The 25516-nt window shown below is 45.3% G+C and overlaps 1 protein-coding gene across 2 annotated transcripts in view; it reads right to left on the bottom strand.

Annotated features, from left to right (window-relative positions):
- The window catches only part of SLC1A4 (solute carrier family 1 member 4), a 94421-nt gene that overhangs the window by 3108 nt on the left and 65797 nt on the right, over window positions 1-25516 (bottom strand). Inside the window, exons 1-7 of one of the 2 annotated variants that reach the window (XM_061210473.1) lie at window positions 19108-19663; window positions 8874-8916; window positions 6876-6938; window positions 5340-5506; window positions 2861-3094; window positions 1125-1319; window positions 687-821 (exon numbers count right to left, since the gene is read on the bottom strand). In XM_061210473.1, coding sequence (XP_061066456.1) covers window positions 687-821; window positions 1125-1319; window positions 2861-3094; window positions 5340-5506; window positions 6876-6938; window positions 8874-8916; window positions 19108-19634 — 1364 coding nt within the window. In that variant the 5' untranslated portion in view covers window positions 19635-19663. Of the gene's footprint in view, window positions 1-686; window positions 822-1124; window positions 1320-2860; window positions 3095-5339; window positions 5507-6875; window positions 6939-8873; window positions 8917-19107; window positions 19664-25516 lie in introns of those variants that run through there. The other variant, XM_061210474.1, reaches the window with a different exon arrangement.

Genomic DNA, 25516 nt, shown 5'->3' with positions numbered 1-25516 from the left:
TGTGCCTAGAACTCTTCTATGTGCTGTGCATGTGTTAATGCATTTAGTCTCCACCATAACTCTGGTGTAGGTTCTGTTCTTATCCCCATTTGACGGATGGGCAGACCAAAGCAAGGATGGTTCATATCATACAACTAGTAAATGGCAAAGCTTGGATTTGAACCCAGGTACCTGGGCTCCAGTGTTCATTTTCTTATTCACATGCTCTACTGTCCAACGTCAGTACCTCAGCGGACCTTCCCTATAAAACAGGTATTGTTTGTATCTGAGAAAGGTATCATGGGACTCAAGGAAGCAACACTCAGAAACTGTTCTGTGTCTTTATGGGAGCCCTGGTAATGGTCATCTGGATCACAGCTCCTTCCTAACTCGGCTCCTGAGCCCAAGCCATGGCATTCGCATTAGCTGGGCTCATCTTTTCTCCCCTTGCAGAAATCACTCCTTGGACGTTCCAGGCCAAGGACAATCATTCCCGAAGGCTCGCTGCTCCAATGGCTATGACCCCTATGCAGCCAACAACCTCCATAGACCCTTGGGCCCCTGGCTTTCCTGAATCTTCTGAGCAAGTTCTCAGTAATGACATGTTTTAAGTTTCTCTGCATGCCCCAGGCCAGCGGAGTGCCAAGCTTCTAGGGAGCTCGATACAGACTTTCTTTTATTCGGTGCCCTTAGCACTTGCTACTTACACAATCCAGTCCACAGCCAGGATCAGAGAGAGGTCATGAGTGGGCAGCCCAATGGCCTCCAGGATAATGGCGATGGTGAGGACCCCTCCAGCTGGCACGCCTGCTGCTCCAACACTGGACGCTGTGGCTGTCACTCTAGGGGATGGGACAGCAGGATCAGCCATTAGCCCAGAGTATGAGTGGGGCACAGAGACCTGCAGAACGTGGCAGCCATGGCTTGGAAACTGAAAACCACGCAACCCTAGAGTCTGTCAGCTGTGCCCTTGAGAGAGGTTCCACTCTCTTCAAGTAATGAATTCACGCTGTTCTCAGTTTACACATGAGACACCCGAATCACGGTGAGATTGGTATTCATGAAGTTTTTCAAAGGAAATCGCAAGAAAAAGACCTCAAGTTTTGAACCAGGCCTAATGAGGAAGGAAAGACTACAGAACTTACAGAATGGTGAAAATCTGGCCTGCTTTCAGTTCCACGTTGTTGAGCTGGGCAATGAACACTGCGGCCACACACTGGAAGATGGCTGCCCCGTCCATGTTCACAGTGGCCCCGATGGGGAGGATGAACCTGCCGATCCTCTTGTCTACACCATTGTTTTCTTCAATGCACTTCATCATAGAGGGGAGGGTTGCAGAGCTGGAAACGCAAACAACCAACCATGAGAACAGTCCTTCCTGGCCAGGCCAACATATTCCTCAGCTCAGACCTGGGAACAGAGCAATTAGCGCCATCCTAGTTTATGGCACTCTCCCCTTGAAATAAGAGAAATATCAGAATTGTTGCAGAGTTTCTGTCACACGTGGGGTTTTGTTAACTCCCAAAGTATTCAGATTTGGACTCCTTAGATTTACCTGTTTTTTTTTTTTACCTGGATACCCCTGTTCCAAATTTCTCAAGAACCACACATTGTCTCATGGTACAAAATGTGCGTCTCCTCTCTTGAATGTTTTTCCTCCCAAAAAGTAAAAGGCAAACTATGATTTTTTTTTTTTTTCTTTTAGACCAAGAAGCCGAGATGGCTCTGAGAGTTTGGAAAGAGTAACTGTGTTCCTAGATTACAAAGAATAAGACCCGCTCTCTCCAGTGGGCTCTGCAGATGCTGCAGGGCGTGGCTGGCACAGCTGAGAGTAGGCTTGTTTCTGCCTAAGCTGGAGAAACTTACCTGCTTCATTCTTTCCCCCCACTACCTTGTCATATACATAGCCAGTCAGGATGGGAGGAAACATGCAGTAGGGAGGCAAAAACTAAATGTGTGAGTGAAACGATGTGCTGCCATCCTTTGAAAGTTTCCTTTAATGTATTTGGAAAGCCCAATTTTTTTGTGAAGGATTTCTAATAATGACAAGGTCCATCTTTTGTGCTAAATGAGATAATCCCACAATACTGTGGACTCCTAGAGAGCTAAGCATGCATCCCTCACCAGGATGCCTTGGTCTTATTTAGGAAATAACTCACCCATCCAAAGGGAGAAAGAATTGGGCAGGTATCATTCTAGAAACTTCCCTGCAATGCGTTTTTTTTTTTTTTAACATCTTTATTGGAGTATAATTGCTTTACAATGGTGTGTTAGTTTCTGCTTTATAACAAAGTGAATCAGTTATACATATACATATGTCCCCATATCCCCTCCCTCTTGCATCTCCCTCCCACCCTCCCTATCCCACCCCTCTAGGTGGTCACAAAGCACCGAGCTAATCTCCCTGTGCTATGCAGCTGCTTCCCACTAGCTATCTATTTTACGTTTGGTAGTGTATATATGTCCATGACACTCTCTCACTTTGTCCTAGCTTACCCTTCCCCCTCCCCCATCCTCAAGTCCATTCTCTAGTAGGTCTGCATCTTTATTCCCGTGCAATGCATTTTAAGTAGCTGCCGTCTTTCACTTAGGCAGAGGTCTAATTAGGGTGAAGACCCACAGTTGGACTAAGTAATGGTCCAGTTGACCTCTAAGCAGCAAGAAGGAGAAGGGAACGAGGCAATCCCTCATTCTGGCAATGCTAAAAATCCACTTCCATAAGAGCTGTGGGGCTGGTAGTACAAAAAAATCAGATGACACAAATTTAGAGTCTTCAAGAAATTAAAATATGTCAAGATGATGGGTGTGCATCCACCACAGGCTCATCTGGTTCCATATTCATACAGCTCAGAGCAGCCAAGGGCACCTGAAACCCACTCACCTGGAGCAGGTGGCAAATGCTGTTGCAAATGGTGTGAGGAGGCCCAGGAGGAACCTGAATGGGTTTTTTCTCGTGAAGACAAAATAAATAAGTGGCAGAACAATTCCTCCGTGAATAAAATGGCCCAATATAGATGTGAAGATATATTTCCCCAGGCTGGTCACCAGCACGACGATGTCCTTCATTTCCACAATCTTGCTTCCAACCAGGAACATGATGCCCACAGGTACGTACCTAGGACATGAGCAAAGGGCACTGGTCAGTAAGGGTGGTGATGCTGGGGCTGAGAGATGTAGGCCTTTCCTGTCACAGAACGCAGGGACTCTCAACTAGGTGGTCTTCACCTCTCCCTAGGATGACCCTAAGGAACAGAAAAGGATGGGGGTATACCGTGCCCATTTTACAGGCCATGAAACTGAGTAAAATTAACATGATTGCTCATTGTGGGTGATGGAGTCGGGACTAGGACACAGACTTCTTTCCCCTTGGATATTGTATGTTCTTAACAGCTGGATGTAACCAACCATATGGGCTCCCAAGTGGAAAGGCAAGGAACTCTTCAAGAGCAAAGCCTCTGGGGCTGTGAGCTTGACTTTCAGCTTTGCTCAGGATCGTTCTGAGAACTTAGAAACACAAAAGACACCTATTTTGCAGAATTGCTGTGATACAGAATTGAGCCAAAGCTGGGCCTTTTGTGAAGTTTTAAATTCTTTGTGGTTTGGAAAACATGATTCTGTGGGAAAAAGTCATTAACAATGACCCGCTGGGAACACTCTTGGACCGTGAAGATTTTTTTAATGGCAGGATGGGAAGAAGGAAGGGAAGAAATGAACTATGGGCGCTACAAAGAACAAAAGTCTGCTGTTTTGAATTTAATATAAATTGAGGAAGAATTTTATAACTATCGACTTTATTTGTAAATTTTAATTATATACATAATAATGTCACACGGTTCAAATTTTAAAGGGTACAAAAGGGTGAAGTCTGCCTCCCACCTCTGTACCCAAGCACCCATCTTCCTTCCAAGGAGACAGCCAATGTCACTGGTTTCTTGAGTTTTCTTCCCAGAGATATTCTAAGCAGTATTATTATTTTAAAATCCCATAGTAATACATGAAAACATTCTCCTTTCAAAAAATTAAAACATTATAGATTAGGCCAAAATCTTTAGGGACCATCCTCAAGCCAGCCCCCTCCTCTGATAACCACTCCCACTTCCTATGCATGCATAGGCACTTTTTGGGCAACGGATCTCTCACTGCAGTTAAGACACTCAGCTGGGTCTGCCCTTCCAAATATCTGCTTCTGTAACTAATACATCACATTGAAGGAATGACTGTAAATTGGTTTCCAGATTGAAAACAAATGTCTTAACATACGAACATCACTTTCTTGCACAGTTTCCTTTAATCCAACCTTTGGGAGGATTTTAGACTAAAAAATAAGCCAGGAAAAGAACTCGACGTGATGAAAACATTTTTTCCTTTCTGAAAATATTTATCTCCCCTGAACAACAGCAGTCATATGAAGTGTCATGTTTGCAATATAGAGTCAGACTCTGGAATTTTGTGGTGAGCAAGAAAATTTGGTTAAGCAAGATAAACACCACCAGGGGAGGCTCCGAACTTGGCTTCCCACCGAATCTCAAACTTTCTTACCAAATTCCAGGCTTCTCTCCTAAAATCAGTGCAGCTGCCATCCCAATGCCATCTAAGAGAGAGACGTTCTGGGATATTTAAGGGTTGACAATAAGGAAAATGCTTTGTGCACGAAAGGATAAACTAGTTTCTCAGCAACGAATGGTTAGAAGCTAAAACCCACAAAGTTTGGCTTGAGTAAAACAGCAGGATAAAGCTTATGAGGCATTGGCACCGAAATCGGTATGATTTCTGAGAAGTTACTTTGAGAGACCTTGTCAACTTTTTCCTTGTTAGCCAGAAATCAATCTGATGGTTTTTATTAAACAATTACCCTTTCATTGATATTACATAAAGAAACATTCATATAAAGGAAAGACCATTCCAAGTTTACATACATGTATGGAGTGAAGATGGATTTACCCTCCATGTTGTAAAATACTATAGGAAGGGGCCCTTCTGAAGCTTGAAGTCTATCCTTTAAAGTGAAATGAGCCTTGTTTTATACAGCAGATAGCAAATTTATGGAATTCATTGCCCCACAAGATGATATGGGCATCCCATGTGATATGGGATGGTGGTGGGACTCATAGATAAATCCCCAATGATAAAACCCAGGGGTCACTGTGGGTGATGAGGAAGTGATTGGTAACCATGACACATGCCTGTTTCTCTGAGGTCCTTCACCCCTGTACCAAGACTGGCCTGTGGTACATCAACCACATACAGAGCACTGGGCCAGGTGGTCCCATAGGGGTGACCTAGAACAGCTAAGTCAGGTTCTTTTCTGGATGGCAGGAGAAGTGAGAGAGAGAGAGAGCAGGTGGCAGGGTGACACTCACCACATAATCCATGACACCAGCACCATCGTCGCCTCATTGAGGGCATTGAAAAAACGAATGAGCTCTTCTCCTTCAGAGCCGAGTTTCTTCAGGGCCACTCCTAACACCAGGGCAAAAAGGACCAATCCTAAAATGTTCATACCTTCAATTTCGGTGCCAATGGGGATCTGTAGGATCAGAGGGGACAAAGGGTCTAAGTTTACAATGGATGAGTGAGAATTAAAGAATGCATTTGCTCGTTGTCTCTGCCAGACTGAAACACGGTGCCTGGAAGGAGGAAAGGTTCATATTTTCTTTAACCCTCAGCGATTTCACAAATCAAGGGGCAGGAAACTCAAGGGGAGATGGAGTCTGAGGATATGGAAGTCAACAAACAAAATCTTCACCTAGTTGTTAACTCTGAAAGCTGTTCAAAATGGGCATAGGTTGAAGCAGAAAGTAGAGAGCTCATCATCACTGGATATATTCAACTAGAGGTTGGACAATCACTTCAAAGGGTTGCTTTTAAAAGAAGAGCTGATTGGTGAAAAGGTCCCTCAGATCAAGAGTCAGTGATTGTAACTTTGCCTCCTAAATGTCAACAAATTCTCTGTTGCTAGGCTCTTACCATAGTCTCCTCACTGACGAATTTCAAAAAAGATGTTCAGAATCAACATGGCTATTTTCAGGATATTCTTTCCTAAATTACTGACTGAAAATGTACAGGTATAATGTATTCTTTTTTTCCAGCAGTGCTGAATCTCACTACTCTAAGCATATGTTAGAGGAACATTTTATTCCATCACAACACATTATGAAATTCTGAACAGGAAACATGTCAGCGTGGTAAAAACCGAAAGAGCATTTTTACCACCATTCTAGTCTGAATCCTGGTTCCAGCTCTGATACTAAATAACTTCTCTGAGCTTCAGGTGCTTCATCTGCAAGATGAAGTGAAATGGACTAAACTAATAGCTTTCGACTTTTTTAAAAAAGTAGAACTTTTCCTTCAATCAAAGAAAGGCTGGTAGAACTCAGAGCCACTCAAGCCCTAAGGAGGTGTACTAGGGGGTAGGGAAGGGCAAAGTCCCTCCTTCTCCCCATGGCAGCTCCATGGCTGGACTGAATAATTCTTGAGGTCCCTTGTCCCTTCCAGCTACATAGTATGAAGGCTGGGACTTAGCTCAGTGTCTGGTAAACAACAGGTACTCAAAAATACTTGTGAATGAATGATGGTTATAGTGAGTTAAACCCCCAAGACAAATTCTACATGCAGGGGTAGGTTAAATCACCTATTAATTATATTTCAGAATAGGGGTGTTATAAAATTATTTTTTTAAAGAAAGGGGGCAGTAGTTCCAATTCAATGAAATGGATCCACTAAAGATGGTAAATGGCCAAAGGAGCAAACCTAACCCGTGTGATTCAAACAGCCCATTCAAACCCCAAAGTCTTCAGTCCGGCTGAGAAAAACAGGCATCGTGTATGCTCCTTCCGTTATGAAGCATTATTTGTGTTATAAGTATTTGCCACAAGTGATCTCACAAAAAGTTTTACCTTTTCACGGGTTATGTTTCCAGTGCTCGTGTTGTGGGTCACCTCTCTATAGTCGGTTGCATACTGCGAACAAGAGAAAGAAAAACTACTGTCAGTTCACAGCTGAAGACCACCTGGAGGAACCGAGAGGACTGCTGGGCCTCTTGCTACTCTGTCCTTCTTCATTCCAGGTCTTCTGGGCATTCCTCACTTGGCTGGCCTGACAAGGGCCTCTGAGGACTGTACAAAAGTTACTTAAGACCAAGGCAGCATGCACTCCAGACTTCTGGTTATTTAGGAAGCCAAGGAAATGGGGAGAATTTCCTATGTCCCCTGGTTGCTGGTTTGGAGAAGGTCTGCACACTTTCAAGCTGATGGTTTGATATCTCAAACAGCTTAGAGTTCATATTATTTGGGGAAACTTGGAATTCATTCCACAATGCCGAAGTATACTTTTCGATGTGTTATTTTATTTTCATTCATTTATTTATGCTCCACTATGTTCCAGAACTTATTTGAGCCTGACTGCTTTTCAGCATCTGTTTCTAATCTGCCTTCAGCCTCCACTCCCCAAAGCAAAGGCTGGAAGGCAAGACAGCATTTTCGGGCTGAGTCTTCTGGGAGACCACTCATCAGAGGTGAAATGTCCCTCCAACTTTGGTCCTGAAGTTGACTTCACACACTTCTGCCCGAAGCACACAGTTGTCTCCCTGGGGCAGTATGCATTATCGTTGAGGGGACTCTGTTATAAGACACCCTTCCTGACCCTTCTAAGGACACCTGGCTTCTGAACTGTTAAGAGGAGCCCCTTAGAGGGTTCAGACCCAGAGGCTTGCTTTGAACTGGCCTTTAAAGAGCTCTGCTCTCTCTCAGCTTTGACTTATCAAGCTTTCAGACGGGCAGAGATGTTCAGCTGTCCCATGATTAAGGATGGAAGGGCAAACAAAACCCACCCCACACCTTCTGTGCCAGGCACTGAAAGCCCCCGCAAACCTTGTATTTTTCTCCTAGCTCACATTATACATACAAGCCACAGCTATGTTTATATGCAGGGTTTTCATTTGTTTGTTTTAAAGAGAGGCTGTAAGCAGAAACAGAAAAGTCTTGGCTTGAAAAAGGCAATCAGTTTAGTCCATCTAATCTAGACCTTTGTATTCTTTCTCTATATAAAGCATGGCTGCAGGGGAGTTACTTGAAGAATTGCTAAAATTAGTGAAAAACTGGAAACAACCATCAACAAGGGACTGGTTGAGTAAAATTATGATACTCTCATACAGTGGAATATAGCCAATAACTTATGCAGAAGGATATTTACTGACATGAGAAAATATTAACAATAAGAGCAGGTACAGAACAATATGTGTAGCACGTGTACATACTAACAATGTTATGTAGTATAATTATTTTAAAATCATGTGAATGTGCACATGTATAGAAAAAACATACTGGAAGGATGTATACCAAAATGTTAATGGGTAGCTCTAGGTAGTGATTATGGGTGATTTTTATCTTCTTCTATTTTTTTGCACTTTTTTCAAATTTTTTGCAAGGAGCATACGTTATCCCTATAATCAGAAAAAAAAGATTAAAATGTATTTTTAAAAAATTCTAGGGAATTCCTTGGTAGTCCAGTGGTTAGGATTTGGTGCTTCCACTGAAGGGGGCACAAGTTCAATCCCTGGTCAAGGAACTAAGGTCCCACAAGCCACACAGTACAGCCAAAAAAAAAAAAAAAAAAAAATCTAAAATATTTAAGAGCTCCCAAAAATGTGATTTGAGGGTATTAGGTGATATGAAAAGATGTTGGAACTAGTGGGATATTTTGGAAAAATTTTTGGTTTCTTGTTGTTTTGTTTGTTTTCACTCCAGGGGTATATCTATAAATTTTAGGCCAATGATACTATGTGTTGTTAACAACACAACCCTCCCTGTTCCACCTTACCTAACTCTATAGCAGTAATTTATACGTAACCCACCCCTCCCTAAAGTTTCATATTTTTAGCAAAGCATCAAGCTTACCGTACGGAAAGCTGCAACCACAAGATTTGAGGGAAACAGGTTTCTGTTGGAAAAGAAAGCATTTTGTCAGTATTCTTAAAATTCGGCATTCGAAGTGTCCACTTTAAGATGCCCATTCCTGACAGCCTGACACACAGGGTTCCCTCTTTCCCCACGTCCAGCATTTACTGCCATCTTCTGCTTGATCCAAGCACACAACTGTGCTTCGGCTGCGGGGCCCCAATAGATACTTTGAGTGCACTGAGCTTTATCCTCATCTCCCTCGTGGTGCCCCTGGATATTTAGGTAAGCTGTGTCCAAGGAAACTGGAATAATTGCATCACTTTCCTTTCCCCTAGAGGCTAAGCCCTAGTGCAGTGGTTTTCAACGGGGGGTGGCACTGCCCACTAGTGAAATCCAAAGGAGTGTTTTGTTGTTGTAATAACTGGGGGGGCATTCCTGGAACTGGGGGAGTGTGTTCAGGGGGAAGTGCCAGGTCCCAGCCATTTGTTCTGCTAAATATCAGTCTGAATGTAAAGCTGTCCCATTAATGGTGACTCTAAACTCAGAAGCAAGCACCTAACCATTTTGGTTTAGAGCATTCACATCCTGACATTATTTTTATTATAAATTACTCTCTTTTAGTATTTTTTCTTTTTAAAAATTTTATAGCATACTTACATTATTATTTCTATTTTTAAAAATATATAATATCCCCTTCTACCTATTTATCCCACTCTCCACCCCCGCCTCTGGCAACCACCAAGCTGGTGGGTTTTTTATATTACAGTCAGGTCATATTGATGTTTGAAATTATGTGTGTAGGTAAATTCTATTTATGGATTTCATTTCAGGATGAAGGATAGTATAAAATATTTGTTATAAAAGGAGAGCAATAGAACTGATCCAGTTAAGCTAGATTTTGAAACCAAAATCTATTCATGCACACAGTTTTTATTGAGGGCCTCCTTTGGGTCATATATTGTACAGATGCTGGTCATGATATACAAGAAAATCCCACTGATAATCCATTTGTTCTACCCACTTCCTATAAGAATAAGTCTAGAAGAGTAAAAGACCATCCTTTACAATTTGTGCCAACATTATCCACTAATTCTTACTTCTGTGGTTGAGTTGTTCATAGCACTAGAATCTCTAGGCAACTATTTGCATGCGCTCGGTGTCAGAGGTAGGCAGGTCTGACTGTAGCCCAGCTTGGCAAGCAGAGTCTAAGAGGCCTCCTGGTAGTCACACCTTTGTGTAATACCCTCCCCTTCAGTGTGTGTGTCATGGGGGGTGGGGGATGGGTATGACTTGCTTCTAGCCAACAGAATACAGCAAAGGTGATGGGATGTCACTTTTGTGATTTGGTTACATAAACTTGTGGCCTCCATCTTGCTAGAAGACACTCTTTATTGCTTGCATATTTGATGAAACAAGCTGCCATATTGGAAAGACCCGTATGACAAGACATGGAGGGTGGCCTCTGGCCAACAGCCTACTAGGAACTGAGGCTCTCAGTCTGAACCTCAAGGAACTGAATTCTGCCAACAACCACGAGTCCTCAGAAGTGACTCCTTCCCCAGTTGAGCCTTCAGATGAGACCCTAGCTGCAGCCAACACTTTGATTGCAGCCTTATAAGAGACTCTGAAGCAGAAGACCCAGCTAAGCCGTGCCAGGATTCCTGATACCACAGATACTATGGCATAACAAATATGTGTGATTTTAAGCTGCTAAATTGGTGGCAATTTGTTATACAACAATAGATAATGAATACACCCACCAAAAGGGTTAACAAGATACAAAAATGACTTCATTAGAACACTCAGGAAGCTTCCATAGACAGCCAGCATCTAGAGACTGCAACTCAGCCTTTCCCATCTTGCTTGTCTATGAAACCTGAATTGCTTTTAACATACTTAGAGAATACCCAAAAGTACACGCCTGTATTTAAACAGACAAAATATGATCTTCCGTTGAATTAACCATTGCAAAATGGTGATCTGAAGTTTGATTCCTATTACAAGCATATTTACTGTAAAAGAAAGGCAGAAACAGACTAGGCATTTGTATTGACTATTCTTTAGTGTGTAGATGAATAGCAACTTACATTTGCCTCTTATTTCCATTACAAAGCACCCTTCTCAGTCTTGTGGGGGTACGTTTGGTATCTCATTTCCATTTGCTACACTAGTTAGAAGCAGAAACAGGCCCTGAGCCAAGGTTTCGCCCATTCTGCATCCACCACAGTAGTTCTCAGACTGAGCTGGCCACCTGCTTCTCTCCCTAGGAAGACAGGGAAGTTAAGGAAAGAGCTGGGTTAGAAGCCCTCTGTCTTCTCCATGGGGGACGATTTCCCCTGCAAATACTTCGCATCCTTCAGGAATGAGTTGTTGACCTGCCTGGTGTCTTCAGCATAAGCAATAACCCAATACTGTCTCACCCAGAATGGACCCTAACCCAGAACTTCTAGACCAAATAGCCACTGTTTGGTCAACCTGTTTTCAGACAGTCTACAATATCTAGTCTACAAAATCCAATGGGAACAGAGGGATATATTCAATACTAGAGTCAAAACAGTGACTCCTGCCAAAAAATCAAGTTCCTAAGAACATGATGTGTTCTGGCAGTTTCTTATAAAGTTAAACAGACACTTACCATATGAACCAGCAATTCTACTCCTAGACATTTACCCAAGAGAAATGAAAATATATGTCTGCAAAAAGGACCTATATGAATAACAGCGTTATTCATAATAGCTCAAAACTGAATTGTCCATCAACTGATGAATGGACAAATAACATTATAATAAATCCATACAATGGAATCCTACCTGGCAATAAAAAGGAATCAACCGCTAATATACGCAACGTGGATAATCTCAACAACATCGTGCTGAGCAAAAGAAGGCAGACAAAGAAAAGTACATGCTGAGTGATTCCATCACCATGAAACTCTAGAAAAAGCAAAACTAATCCATAGTGATAGAAAGCAAAACTTTCTATCCAAAACCGCCTGGGGCCAGGGATGAAGAGTGGGAATTGCTGAGAAGGGTCATGGGAGACAAAAATGTTCAGTGTCTGGATTGTGGTAGTGATTAAATGGTTTATCTATTTGTCAGAACTCATTGAACTGTACCCCTGAAATGGATGCATCTTTTGTATGTAAATCATATCTCAAAATTGCTTAAAAAGTTAGGACAAAGGATACAGTGCTAACTGCAAAGGAGATTTGACAACCAAAAAAAATACGTACATTCAATGGGATGACTGAACTCTTTTTAGATTACATAACTCAGCTCTCAAATATTGATCCTTTGGAAGGAATAGCCTGCAGGCAGTGAGTTGAACCCACAGAATCATAATCCTTTCCTTCAGTTCCCCTGGTTGCCACAGGCCAGGAGCAGGGGCAGGAGCACGCCCCTGCCCCCACCAAGGGGCAAGGATGCGAGGCTGCAGGAGTAAGGCAAAACATTTTTCTCTACTCTTCATGGTTTGTGCCTTTGGTGTTGTATTTTAAAAGTCATTGCCATACCAGAGGTCATTTTACGTTATCTTTCAGGAGTTTTACAGTTTTGTGTTTTACATTTAGATCTGTGATCCACTTTTTTTTCTTTTTTAAGAAGTTTTTTTTTTTTTTTAATTTATTATTTTTGGTTGCACTGGGTCTTCGTTGCTGCGCGCGGGCTTTCTCTAGTTGCGGTGAGCGGGCTTTCTGAGTTGCGGTGCGCAGGCTTCTCATTGCGGTGGCTTCTCTTGTTGCTGAGCATGGGGTCTAGGCGTGCAAGCTTCAGTAGTTGTGGCGCTCGGGCTCAGTAGTTGTGGTGCATGGGCTTAGTTGCTCTGCGGCATGTGGGATCTTCCCGGACCAGGGCTCGAATCCGTGTCCCCTGCATTAGCAGACAGATTCTCAACCACTGCGCCCCCAGGGAAGCCCTGATCTGTGATCCATTTTGAGTTAATTTCTGTGAATGGTGCAAGGGCTGTGTCTAGATTGGTTTTTTTTACGTGTGGATGTCCAGCTGTTCCAACACCATTTGTTGAAAAGATTATTCTTGTGCCACTGTATCACCTTTGTTCTTCTGTCAAAGATCAGTTGACCATATTTACGTGGGTCTATTTCTGGGCTCTCTTCTGTTTCATTGACATATTTGTCTATTCTTTTGCCAACACCACACTGTCTTGATTACTGTAGCTTGGTAGCAAGTCTTATAGTCAGGTGTGTCAGTCCTCCGACTTTGTTCTTCTCTCTGCTTATCCCTCTTTCCTTTGACTTTTAAGCAAGATGCTGCTGTGAACTCGGGCTTTTCCTCACTCCTGAGCTCTCCTGTATTCAGGAGAGTTCTCATTGCAGTGGCTTCTCTTGTTGTGGAGCACGGGCTCTAGGTGTGTGGGCTTCAGTAGTTGTGGCACACGGGCTCAGTAGTTGTGGCACATGGGCTTAGTTGCTCTGTGGCATGTGGGATTTTCCCAGACCAGGGATCCAATCCATGTTCCCTGCACTGGCAGGCGGATTCTCATCCACTGCGCCACCGGGGGAGTCCCTGAATTTTAAATTTTATTTACATTTAAACTAGTTAAATTTAAATAGCCACTTGTGGCTAGTGTCTATCATATTAGATAGTAGAGATCTGGAGTTGTGAGATCCACGGTCTGGAAATCAGAAGGATCAAATGGTCTTCTCAAGCTTACCTCTGCACAGCACTCAATTTCACTGGGTATTAGGGTGCTTCTAACCATTGAGGCTCTTCATTTTATTTAAATTCTCAAATATGTCATTTTTCTGTTATTTGACCCTGAGAAATTTCCTTGAATTACATAATACCAGATATACATTAGGCCAAAGTTTTTCAAACATTAGTTGGCCATGGAATCAATTTCCTGGCTCTAACCAGCATTTTATAAAAGATGTAATACATTGGACAGAGTAGAAAAGATCAGCGTGTATCACACTTAAAACGTTGTTTTGTAGGACTTGTGTTTCAGATAGTATATGTGGGAGTGAAGGTGTCTGTATGTGGATAGGTCATTATTTAAAATGTATTTCTCATAGTGGGTCTAAGTCAGAAACATTTGTAAAAAATGCCAAGACTGTACTACTAAATCCAGAGACCCAAGTCAGACCAAATTGGGAGAGAATGAATGGACGAGCCTTTCCGGTGCTTTAGTAACCTTTGGACACATTACTTAAAGCAGGCAGAAAAACTGGTATGAGCTCAGGCTGAAGTTTTGAAAGCAGAACTTCTGTCAGTGGTACTGTACAGACTCGTGCAGCTCACACCATGAAAAACTTCAGAAATGTTCCTTCTTCATACATTTGGTGCTGTTTTTCTGATCCTATTGTCAAGGGTGGTATGCATTTCCCTGTTCCATATGAGAAGACTGTAAAACAATTTACTTTGGCTTGGTATATTTTTTTTGTTCCAAAAGTATTTCCTTTTATTTAAGTTCAAAAATTCTTTACCAAATTTATGAAAATTTCAAAGACTCTTCGGAACAGGATACGACACTCTATGTACACCTGATAAATATTTATTATCCCTAGTGCTTATTGTTACAGGTTCAGTTAACAGGGATGTGCCCCTTCAGATCTTGGTACCCCCTACAAGGCCGGGAGCAGAGGAAGGGCTGGGGGTGACGGCTCACACTATGGAGACAGTGGGGGGTAGGGGAGTAACCTATCCTCTTTCTGAGGCCTACATCCAGTTTTAGATTCCAGCCTGAAAGGCTAATGCTGGGACCCTGGGGTGGGGGACGTTTGAGGAAATAAGGCTAAGAGTAGCCTGTATCAAGTAGCCCTCAGCTGTCCCTGAGAGGCTGGGACACACTAGAATATTAGCAACACACTCAAATATTAACCATTTAATCCTCGTAACAAGTCTAGGTAGTAGCTACACTATTATTAACCTCATTTAACAGATAAGGCAACTGAAGTACAGAGAGGTTAAATGACTTGTCCATACAACTAGTAAGTGGTAGAACTGGATTCAAAACCGGGTAGCTGACTTCAGTGTCTGTTCTTCATCACTATCCACACTACCTCTCTGGGTTTATGTTCTTTTCTGAACTATTCAGGCATGGTGTCGAGCTAAAGAATTTTTTTAAAATATTATAAGCTGCTATTTTTAGTGACTAGTTAGGCTGAGAAACCTCCATTAATTTGGATCCATGTTAGATTCGCTAAGAGTCTTCATCTTGCCTACAGGTTTCTTCGCACCTACTAAAGAAATGTGTTCTTTGCAGCCTGAGAGGCATCATATTCACCCAGTTCTTGGGAAGGAAAGTAAGTCCCTAGCGCCACCCTGTGTGAATGGAAAGGCTCCAAACATTGTCCACTGTTGAGAAAATGAGCACAAGAAAAGCAATAAAGTCTAGAAAACTGGGCGACAGGTAAAATCTCAATTGTCTTTACCAGGCACATGGTAGCCCCTTCTGCAAGACTGTGGCCCAGGACCATTCTTCTGGCTGCTAGTGTAGACAGTGTCCCGGGTCCAGGAGCTACCTGCCTCGTTGGCAGATAAGCCTCTGGTTTTCCATTTGAAAACCACAAATATTATCACTCAGAGGAATGTCTGAGGTCAGTTGCCTGAATCCTTTCCATTGACAGGTGAAGAAAACTGAGGTCAACTTTGGAGACCAGACACGTGTCATGCAGGGGAAAAAGAAACTGAGATGTCGGGGAGAATATGTGAGGATTTCTGCCCCATTTCAGAATGGAAGGCTCTTCTGTGTTTAGTTTTGATTTTCTCCATTTTCCAAATTTCCTACAGTGTTGATTATATTAGCCCAAAACATAGTCACTGTTAACCTTTTTCTCCAGGCTCCACGTGATTCCCAATATACCTAAAGGCTACATTAGCTTCAAGTCATCTTGAGGTCCCAAACATCCTTTTCTTCCCACTCACTCTCATTTATTTCAGACTATGAAGAGAGAGCCATCCCCATTAACTCATGTGAACCAAAAAAACACAATTGCTCTGTAATCTTGCCCCATTTATAACACGAGCAAGCATCTGTTGGGTCAGCCCTATTCTTAGAGCTTTACAGACATAACTCATTTAACCCTCACCACGATCCTGGGAGGCAGGCACTCTTATGATCCCCATTATAAAGATGAGGAAGCCAAGGCACAGAAAGGTATGGACATGTCCTAGGACCCACAATCAGTAAGCGTTGTTAGGGACCAAGAAGTTCCACAATGACTGGGTTCCTGAAGACCTGCTTAGAAGTCACTTTGGGTCACACCCAGTACTGAGTCCTGTACTCTTCCAGGTTCCAAAGCATGGCGCTCGGGCTGCTCAAGAGGAGACCGTGACTTTCCCACCTGCCAGTTGCCGTCCACTGTCCTTTCTCAGCTCTCAAAGGGCCTGTTCTAGCCTCACCCCCATGCCCCAGTCTGCTACGCTATTTCTAATACACTGTGTTGGGAAATCAAACCACTTGGCAACGGCATTCTGAATTTCCTAAAAGGCATAATCAGTGTCTATTAGCTTCATGTCTCTCTGACTTGTAGTTCCATCTTGAAAAACTAAATTAGAAATCATGGCAGAGAGACGCATTGGGAGTTTGGGGGCACTCCACGATCTGGAAAGGTCGTGGACTTGAGCAAAGCCTTGGCGGCAGCTGCAATCAGTCACCTGAGACTTTCCCCACTCCTTCCGGGCGTTTAAGTTCTAGGCAGTTACCAGGGGCAGGCCTGCGGGATCATTGAGGTGTTTGCCCACAGAATCTCATATTCACTCACTTGCCCACAGGCAGAAAGGACTGCGCCCTGCCTTTGCCAGGGAACATGCCTGGAGTCACATAAAATTGGCATCCGTGAGGTTTCTTTGACGGAAGCAATTTTAAAATGTTTACCCAGCGAGTCCCCGGACCCAGGAAGCATTTCCACATGGCTCAGGACTCCATTTCCCCTCAAAAGCTGCTCAATGAAAGTCAAATCCAACCTGCACGTTCGCTTTCCTTCACTGAAGAGGCTCAACTCCTCTGCTTACAAGAAGTGAGCGTCTGTCCCGAGCCGACTATACCCTTACCTGGTACCCTTACATCCGCATCAGAGCAAACATTTCTGAGATGGGACTAGGCCACCAGCATGGCCTCATTTCTATGGCGTGTTGACTCGGGGAAGGGAAGAGTGGGAGAAATAGAGCCCTGAACCAGGGTGCATGAGACCCATAGTTCTTCTAATCTCTCTTTTGACAAACCACTCTGTGTCCTTGAGCAAATCACTTAATCTCTGTCTCAGTTTCCTCATACCACCTGCCCTACCTTTATCCGTGACCTGCTGGATTAAAGAAGTTTGGCCCTTGGAAGCATTATGAAACACTACCCACTCCCAACAAGCTACGACAAATGTTCTCTTGGTCCTTCCCTATATTTGTGGCCCGAGTCACCGAAAGTCTGTACTTACACTGACCGCTAAGCCATAAGGATGGGTCATTCACTTCAGAAGCAGGAGCTAAAGGGGCTTGTATCTAAAACTAGAAAACCATGATCAGAAAATAAGTCCCTTCTGGGGCTGGTGGAATAAGGTAACCCCTCACTTCACCCCCAGCCCCTGCCCCCTGTTTCTTGGCCATTGCCTCTCTCGGAGATAAAAGAATGCTACTAGCGTCTCTATGGGGTACCACCAGCAGGTCAGAGCATCCACACTCCGAGCCACTAATCCCTGCAAAAAAGACTCCCTTAACCCCACAACCTCCCTCCCTGACTGATATGTTGAAGGTAATAAGCCAAAGGTACTCTCACCCTCAGTAGACTTTTTCAGTACCCACTTAAAAGTTAGTCCTCAAACCCTAAGGATCTTTAAAGACTCCAAATATCAAGTTGCCACACACTAGACAAACCCTGTAGCTCATCAAAGTTCTAACAGGCCACCTCCACCTGTCTTTTTGGTAAGAAATTTTGGTAAGAACTTTTTGGTCCCCCTCATCAGAGAGGTTTTGCTTTTTGCTTTTTTCAATGTAAATTCCTTTGATTTTTGTTGTTGTTGTTGTTGTAATTTTATTTATTTATTTATTTGGCTGCACCACACAGCATGTGGGATCTTAGTTCCCTGACCAGGAATCGAACCCGTGCCCCCTGCAGTGGAAGCGCAGAGCCCTAATCACTGGACCGCCAGGGAACTCCTGTTGTAATTAAATGAACACTCTTAAGTGGCAGACAGTCATCACATTTTCCAGAAGGAGAAATAGAAACAGCAGGGAGTCAAGTCACTTTGCCCAGAGTTTGCTGTTTTTCACAGCCTCAGCAATGAGGAGCTTTGCTTTGGTGACTCAAGACAAAACATGTCCAAGGCTCTGAATCCAGAATTATTGGAAATCTGGAGGGGGAGCCAGCTGAGCTCCTCACTCAGCTGAACCTGGCCATGTCTGTAAATGCCTCTAGGTTGCAGTTTTCCCATCTGTGAACTCTGGGCTAATGGAGAAACCAAACGAGGCTGAGGCTTTGGCCAATCCACAAAAACTACACTACCTCTCAAGGGATGAAATGCAACTTCTAAGAGTCACAAAAAGCAGGCAAAGCTAAGTGAAGATGCTTCTTTCTCTCTCCTCTCTAGAATTCACATCTTCCCACAAATAAAGCCCCTTAAAACTCACAACACTCTACAATGGTCCTGACTATGGGGATTGACAGCAACCTGTCCCAAGCTCCCAGGAGAGGCATGTTTCTGGGCAATGAGCCCTGCACAACTAACTCCAGCCTTGTTATCCTTGGGTCCCACTGACAACTCTTCAGAAAATTGCCAGCTTCCTACCAGCCAAAGGGCTGAAACAGAGGCCATAGATTACAGGCGAGAATGGTCCAACAGGCAAAATTTAACCAATGCTCCCAGAAGCTTTTGGGCACCGTTGGGGGAGAAAATTGGGTGAGGATATTGGGGCGTGGTTGGAACATTTTTCCTAGTGTGGGCAGCCAGAGAGTGTAAGGAGTAACGTACAGGTGAGACCGCTGCCTCTTCCCTAACACATTCCCACCTAACGGTAGGACTGGTTCTTGCTAAAAGATGCAGTACCGATCCTTGAGAATGTCAGGTGCGCCCCGGCTGACGTTTGCAAAGGTGTGGTCAATATGCAAAGCCTCCAGACGTTATTTTGATATTTAAAAAATGTTAAAGGCCACCAGCAGCCAGTTAAGAATGAACTCTTAGGAGTATATGAGGGTGTATGAGTATGAACTAGAGTGCAGTAGAGAGCTGGCGTCTCCCACTGAGCACTCAGCGAGGTGTTGGCTGGCGGGGGAGGGGGGACGTTACCTGGCCAGGTCGAGGAATGAGTCCACTGTCTCTTTGGGGACCGGTGGGGGCCCCGTCTCCTCCAGACCCAGGTCGCTGGACTGAAGGGTCTGCGCGCCAGATCCAGGCTTGATGATGAACGCCAAAGCGACTGCGAGAGCCGAGGCGCCTAGCGTGGTGAGGCCGAAGTAGGCTATGGCGATGCCGCCCAGGCGCCCGAGAGAGCTGGCGTCAAGGGAGGCGGCGCCCGATACCAGGCTGCAGACCACCAGCGGCAGGATGATCATGCGCAGCATGCGGAGCAGCATCTCTCCAGGAAAGGCCAGGTAGGTGACCTGTGTGCGGTTCAGCTTGAGCCCACGCAGCGCCGCGCCCAGGCCGGCGCCCGCCACCACTCCGGACACTGTGAGCAGCACCAGCGCGTGGCGCCGTAGGAAGCCAGCGCAGCGCCGCGCGCGTCGGGCCGTGCTCCCCGGCGCGCCAGGCCCCGCTGCAGGCCCCGCCTGGGCGCTGTCTAGGTAGCCGTTGGTCTCGCTGCTCTTCTCCATGGCGCTACCCGCGGCTCCGAGCTGGAGGAGGCGGGGGACTGGGGCTCCGGGAAAATACGCGGCTCTCAATGAATGGATCAGGAGGAGCTGCCGAGGTCCGCTAGCTGTGCCTAGAGGGTTCTGGGAGCTAGCCCGCGGGGCTCTTCCGGTCTTGGCCCTGGAGCAGGTGCGGGGAGGGCCAGGAGAGACGCGGGAGAGCGGGCTGGAGCCCCGGGTTGAGTGGATCGCGCCGCGCCCAGTCCTGCACGGCAGCCACGGGCTGAAGATGATGTAATGAGGGAGCTCGCAGATGCGGAGGAGAGGGGGAGCTCTGAGAGACCTGGGCCGGCCCCCTTCACACCCACCGCCCCGCCCCCTCGGCTCCGGCCAATCAGCGCCCGAGAGTCTCCTCCGCGAGCCCCTCGCCCGGCTCCTGGCCACCGGCGCTGGGGGAAGGGCGGCCCGGCCAGGGACGCCTACTGAGGCCGCTGGGGCGCGGGTGTAGCCGGCCAGTCCCGGCGCCCGCAGCCTAGGAGGCCCCGCTAACCGAGGCCCGCTCCCGGCGACCGCGGGGGGGGGGGCGGGGCCTGAGGGACAGCCAGGGCTCGTTGGCACCTGCCGGGGCCGCTCGGGCTGGCCGGGGTCTGGGCCCTCTGGGTCAGAGGGTCGGGGAGAATGTGGAACGCGGTGGCGTTCCCTGTCCTGGGGGTTGGGGGAGGGGAGAGGTTGTCAACAAGGTTGGTGCTTGTCCCCCGCGCGGCCCGTTTTCCGCCGGAGAGCCCGCCCGCCCGCCTCTCCTAGGAAGGGTCCTCGCGTGAGGGGATCCTGGGCGCGCTCCTAGGCGCGTGGCTTGGGGCCGCCGGGATAGGCCCTGGGTCGCCAAGCAGCTGTCTGCGGTATGTGAGCTGAAGACCAAAACTCTTCGAGAAGGAACAGAGCTCTTACCACCACTTCCAGTCGCGTTTCTACCTTGTAACGTCAGCTGAAACACACAAGCCACTGGGTTTTAACCTTTTCCATCCCCTGGGCCCCAGCCATCGTATGAAAATAGTGCAGACAGCGGTTTAGCCAGCCTGAAAATACGGTTCCTTAGAAAATTCCCTGACGGTCCAGTGGTTAGGACTCCGAGCTTTCACTGCTGAGGGCTTGGGTTTGGTCGGGGAACTAAGATCCCACAAGGCGCGTGTCTTGGCCAAAAAAAAAAAAAAAAAAGTTCCTTAATGTTCACATTAGATTCGTTTACTTTTTATTTCAAATTTTATTTATTTTAACATCTGCTCTGGTCACGGCAGATATGAGAGAAACCTCTGCAGAGTCGTTTTACTGTCACATTTATTAGATTTTCATATTTTTTTCATTCTGCTTTTGAAAGGAATTGTTCTTTTAAGACTTTTGTGAAAGGGAAGCCTTCTTATGTGTGGCCAACCTGAATTAAGGAGGAAGACAATTTACTACAGATCTCTTGCTGAAAAGGAGTCATCTTAAAACATGTCAGCACAGATATTTATGCAAATCAATATGCCTTAGTAAAGAACTTTAAGGAGATGTCCACATTTTGAGACAGTGAGGATTTCATCGCTTGAAGCCAGCCAGCCAGCTGTTGACTGGAGTTTGTAGGGTTTTTCTGAGGGAGGGGGGTACAAATCAGGTGAAGAGCTTACATATTTTTATCTGGTTTTGCAGAGCAAAGTTTATTTCTGTGTGCACTGAAGAAAGAGGAATTTCTACAGACACACTCTCTGTTTTGCCAACCAGCCCCTCCCTTCACTTTGACTACCACTTTTATGCAAAGGATTTGCCATTTCCAATTGCCTGCTTTACATCTCCACCTGGGTATCCTGCAGGCAACCCAACTCAACATGTCCAAGACTGAACTCCTGGTGGCCTTCCTCATGCCTGCTCATCCTGCTGATTCCCCTATTTCTGTTACCAGCATCATTGACTTCCCAGTCAACTCTGCTTGAAACCTCAGAATGACCTTTGATTCTTCCTGGTGTCGCCTCTCACCTGACCAATTGCCAAGTCCCACAGACACTCCTTGCACAATATTTATCCCATACTCCCCTCCCATCCGTTCCCAAAGCTGCCATACTGTCTCAGTTCTTATTTCCGCACTTCTTACCTCAACTATCAAGATCTTCCCACCTCCAGTGTTCATCCTATATTTTGCCTTGCCCCAGGCCAATCTTCCTAATGAATAATATGCTTGTTAGGATTAGGTTGGGCTTCCATCCAGCAGGAAAAAAAAAAAAAAAAAAAAGGAGCAATGCCTTCTCCCTTTGAGAACACTTCTTAAAAGTTGCACACACTATTTCCTTTATATTTCATTCACCAGAATTCAGTCACATGACCACACCTAGCTGCAAGAGAAGTTAGGAAAGATAATCTTAATTTGCACAGGCATAAACCCGGTTAAAAACTGGGGCTTCTGTTACCACAGAAGTAGGAAAGAATGATATTGGAGGACAACTCCTTCAGATCACTTCTTTTTCTTTTTTAATTAATTAATTAATTTATTTATTTTTGGCTGCGTTGGGTCTTCGTTGATTGGCTCGGGCTTTCTTTAGTTGTCGCGAGCGGGGGCTCCTCTTTGTTGTGGTGCACGGGCGTCTCATTGTGGTGGCTTCTCGTTGCGGAGCACGGGCTCTAGGTGCATGGGCTTCAGTAGCTGTGGACCGCAGGCTTTAGTAGTTGTGCCTCGCGGGCTCTAGAGTGCAGGCTCAGTAGTTGTGGCGCACGGGCTTAGTTGCTCTGCGGCATGTGGGATCGTCCTGGGCCAGGGATCGAACCTGTGTCCCCTGCCTTGGCAAGCGGATTCTCAACCACTGCGCCACCAGGGAAGCCCCAGATTATTTCTTGTTCAAAAGTTCTCAGGGTTCCCACTGAACTAAGAATATGCTCTTCAACCTGACATTCAAGATTTACCATGATCAGCTCACTCTCCAGCCTTGTGCCCTCTATACATGCAACAAAAATGAGACTGTGCTGCTTCCACATTTTCTGGCCTCTGCAACCAGTTCCAGTTCAGATACCACTTCTCTCCCAAAGCCTTTCTTAACGCCTCTTTTCTCTAACTCTGCCTGCTGCCCATAGCTTTTTGGGCTGGTCCCACGCACTTCACAGCTGCATTAATAGTTAACCCTCAACTGGCAGTAGGGAACTCCCTGCACTTTGGCACTTTCATTGGCTGTAAGTATGGTGCTGAGTGGGACAGCAGTGTTTGGAGGTGCCTTATGCCATGCTGGATGCATCTGTCATTGAATTAGCAAAACCTCTCCTTAAGGAGGAGCTGGTCTCTTGGGACTTCTTTCAGGCACTGGCTGCCCTGTAGCAGTTCCGCCTACATATGAGGCAAACCAAGAAACAGGTGTCTGCTCCTGGCCTCCCCAACAGCTGGTAAAGAGTTTCATTTTCTGCCTTTTTTTTCTCTCCTTTCTTTTTTTTAATCCCTCTCCTTTTGTTCTTCTATTACATTTTCTTTGTCTTTTCATAATTTTACATGCCTCCTGCTTGTAGGGATTTAGTATCCATAAGTCATATAAATTGATAAATAAACAATATTTATATTATTAATAGAAACATTATTTATAAAATAATAAATAAAATAAATAATTATTGATCCCTGTATTTAGACACCTTCCCCCACTACACTCACAAGTGTTCTCTCTGGGTTCTAGATGTATAAGTACCAAATTACAGAAATACCTTAAAACTGGGCCAGTCTGACACCACTCACTATCACCACCACCATCATCTGATGCTTGAATCTCTCAATAGGTTGGAGTACTGTTCAGCAAGTATCTCCTTTCTTCTTCCTCCCATTTGGATGGGAGTGTACTTACCCCTTTGACTTTGAGCTTGACCATGTGACCTACTTGGCCAATAAAATAAGCAGAGGAGTAAAATGTTTTTGCAGAGTTGCACTTGGACTCCTGAATACCCATCACCCAGTGTGCCCCAGGTAGATGCTCCACCTTCATCCTGACACCAGAACAAAGACAAGAGTGTGTCTCAAACCAGCCCACAGCCTTGAGCTTGCCCAGCCCACTCACAGCCAAAAGGAGAGCACCCCAGACAATGCACAGCCCCTTGAGTCAGAAAAATAAATACTGTTGTTGAAACCCACCGAGTTTTGGAGTCATGCATTACTGTGGCAAGAGCCAAGTAATACAAATCCTCTCTTCAATATCTATTCCAGTTATCTATTACCATAACAAACCACTCCAAATGTTGTGGCATAAAATAACAACCAGTTTCTTATGATCATACATATTTTAAAAATTTATTTATTTTATTTATTATTTTTTGGGTGCGTTGGGTCTTCGTTGCTGCGTGCGGGCTTTCTCTAGTTGCGGTGAGCGGGGGCTACTCTTTGTTGCGGCGCGTGGGCTTCTCGTTGCAGTGTCTTCTCTTGTTGCGGAGCATGGGCTCTAGGCGTGCGAGCTTCAGTAGTTGTGGCTCATGGCCTCTAGAGCGCAGGCTCAGTAGTTGTGGCGCACGGGCTTAGTTGCTCTGCAGCATGTGGGATCTTCCTGAACCAGGGGTCGAACCCATGACCCTGCATTGGCAGGTGGATTCCTAACCACTGCGCCACCAGGGAAGCCCTATGATCATAATTTTGTAGGCCAGAAATTCAGAGAGAACATAGCAGAGGTGCTCATCTCTGCTCCATGCTGACTGCAGCCTCAGCTGGGGTGGCTTAATGCCTGGAGATGGCTGGGATGGCTCAACTGGGGCCATATGCCTGTGGCCTCAGTTCTGGCTATTCACTGGGATCCTTGGTTCTTTTACACATTGCATCTACTGAGGCTGGACTGTCCAAAATGACTCTTTCATTCACACTCCTGGCACCTAGGCTAGTGTGGTTAGAACAGCTGGGGCTGGCTGGATATCTCATTCTTCGTGAAGAAGAATCAGTTTCCCTCATTAAAGCAATGATATGGATTTTTTACTTACGCGGTGATAAGAATGGTGTTTTTCCTACCTTGTCAAAGTGACTGTTTATCACTCCCAATATACTCGTGTATTGATGAATATTATACATGAAACCAAGCAGGACCCTGTGGGGCTCCTGGGCACAAAAGCCTTTCTGTGTCCCCCATTTCTTGATAACAGGAAATAGGCTTCATTCAGCCTCCATGACCTTCCCTGCGTTCCAACGGGCAGGTTTAAACAGTTGCTAATTAGGGAAGGGAGGGGATGTGGCGACAAGGGAGGAATAGTCAAGAAACTACAGAGTAGCCTTGGGGCAGGGTCCTGGTTCCCCCTCAAGGGATACACATAACAATATCTTTGAGCTGCTTTACAGATACTGAAACCTCCACCAGGTGGGAAAAGGTAACAGTATGCTGCCCACAAGCAGGTAGACCCAGACCGGTTGGCACCAGAAGGTTGATGTTGCTGACTCCCACTTACCTCACCACCAACCAATCAGAAGAGTGTCCACGAGCTGATCACGCCCTCTTTGAGCCATTACTATAAAACTCCTCACTACCCCCTCCAGGTCAGGACTCACAATTTTGAGGGCATTAGCCTGCCGCGGCCCCCTTTGCCTGGCAAAGTAATAAACCTATTCTTTTCTACGTCACCCAAAACTCTGTCTCCAAGATTTAACTCAGTGTCGGGGTACAGAGGCTGGATTCGGCATCATACGCACATGCTGGCTTCTTCTGGTAAAGAGATTATCTCTGTTCTAACTTTGTATCTGATGACAGTTTCGTATTTTCCACATTATTTCACTAGAATTGCTAGTGGCATCAAGCATCTGGCAGGAATTATTTTCTGCCAATGAATGGGCTGAAAAAGGAAAATTGTATCCTTCATCACAGGCAAATTTGGATTCTAGAGTGCTTCTTTACCTTTACTAAGAGACACCAGATATTTTAACTAACGACTATATTAAA

Source organism: Eubalaena glacialis, chromosome 14, assembly GCF_028564815.1.
Source record: "Eubalaena glacialis isolate mEubGla1 chromosome 14, mEubGla1.1.hap2.+ XY, whole genome shotgun sequence".
In the NCBI taxonomy this organism is placed as follows: Eukaryota; Metazoa; Chordata; class Mammalia; order Artiodactyla; family Balaenidae; genus Eubalaena; species Eubalaena glacialis.
The sequence above is the reverse complement of the archived record's forward strand: the minus strand, read 5'-3'. Positions and strand labels throughout refer to the sequence as shown.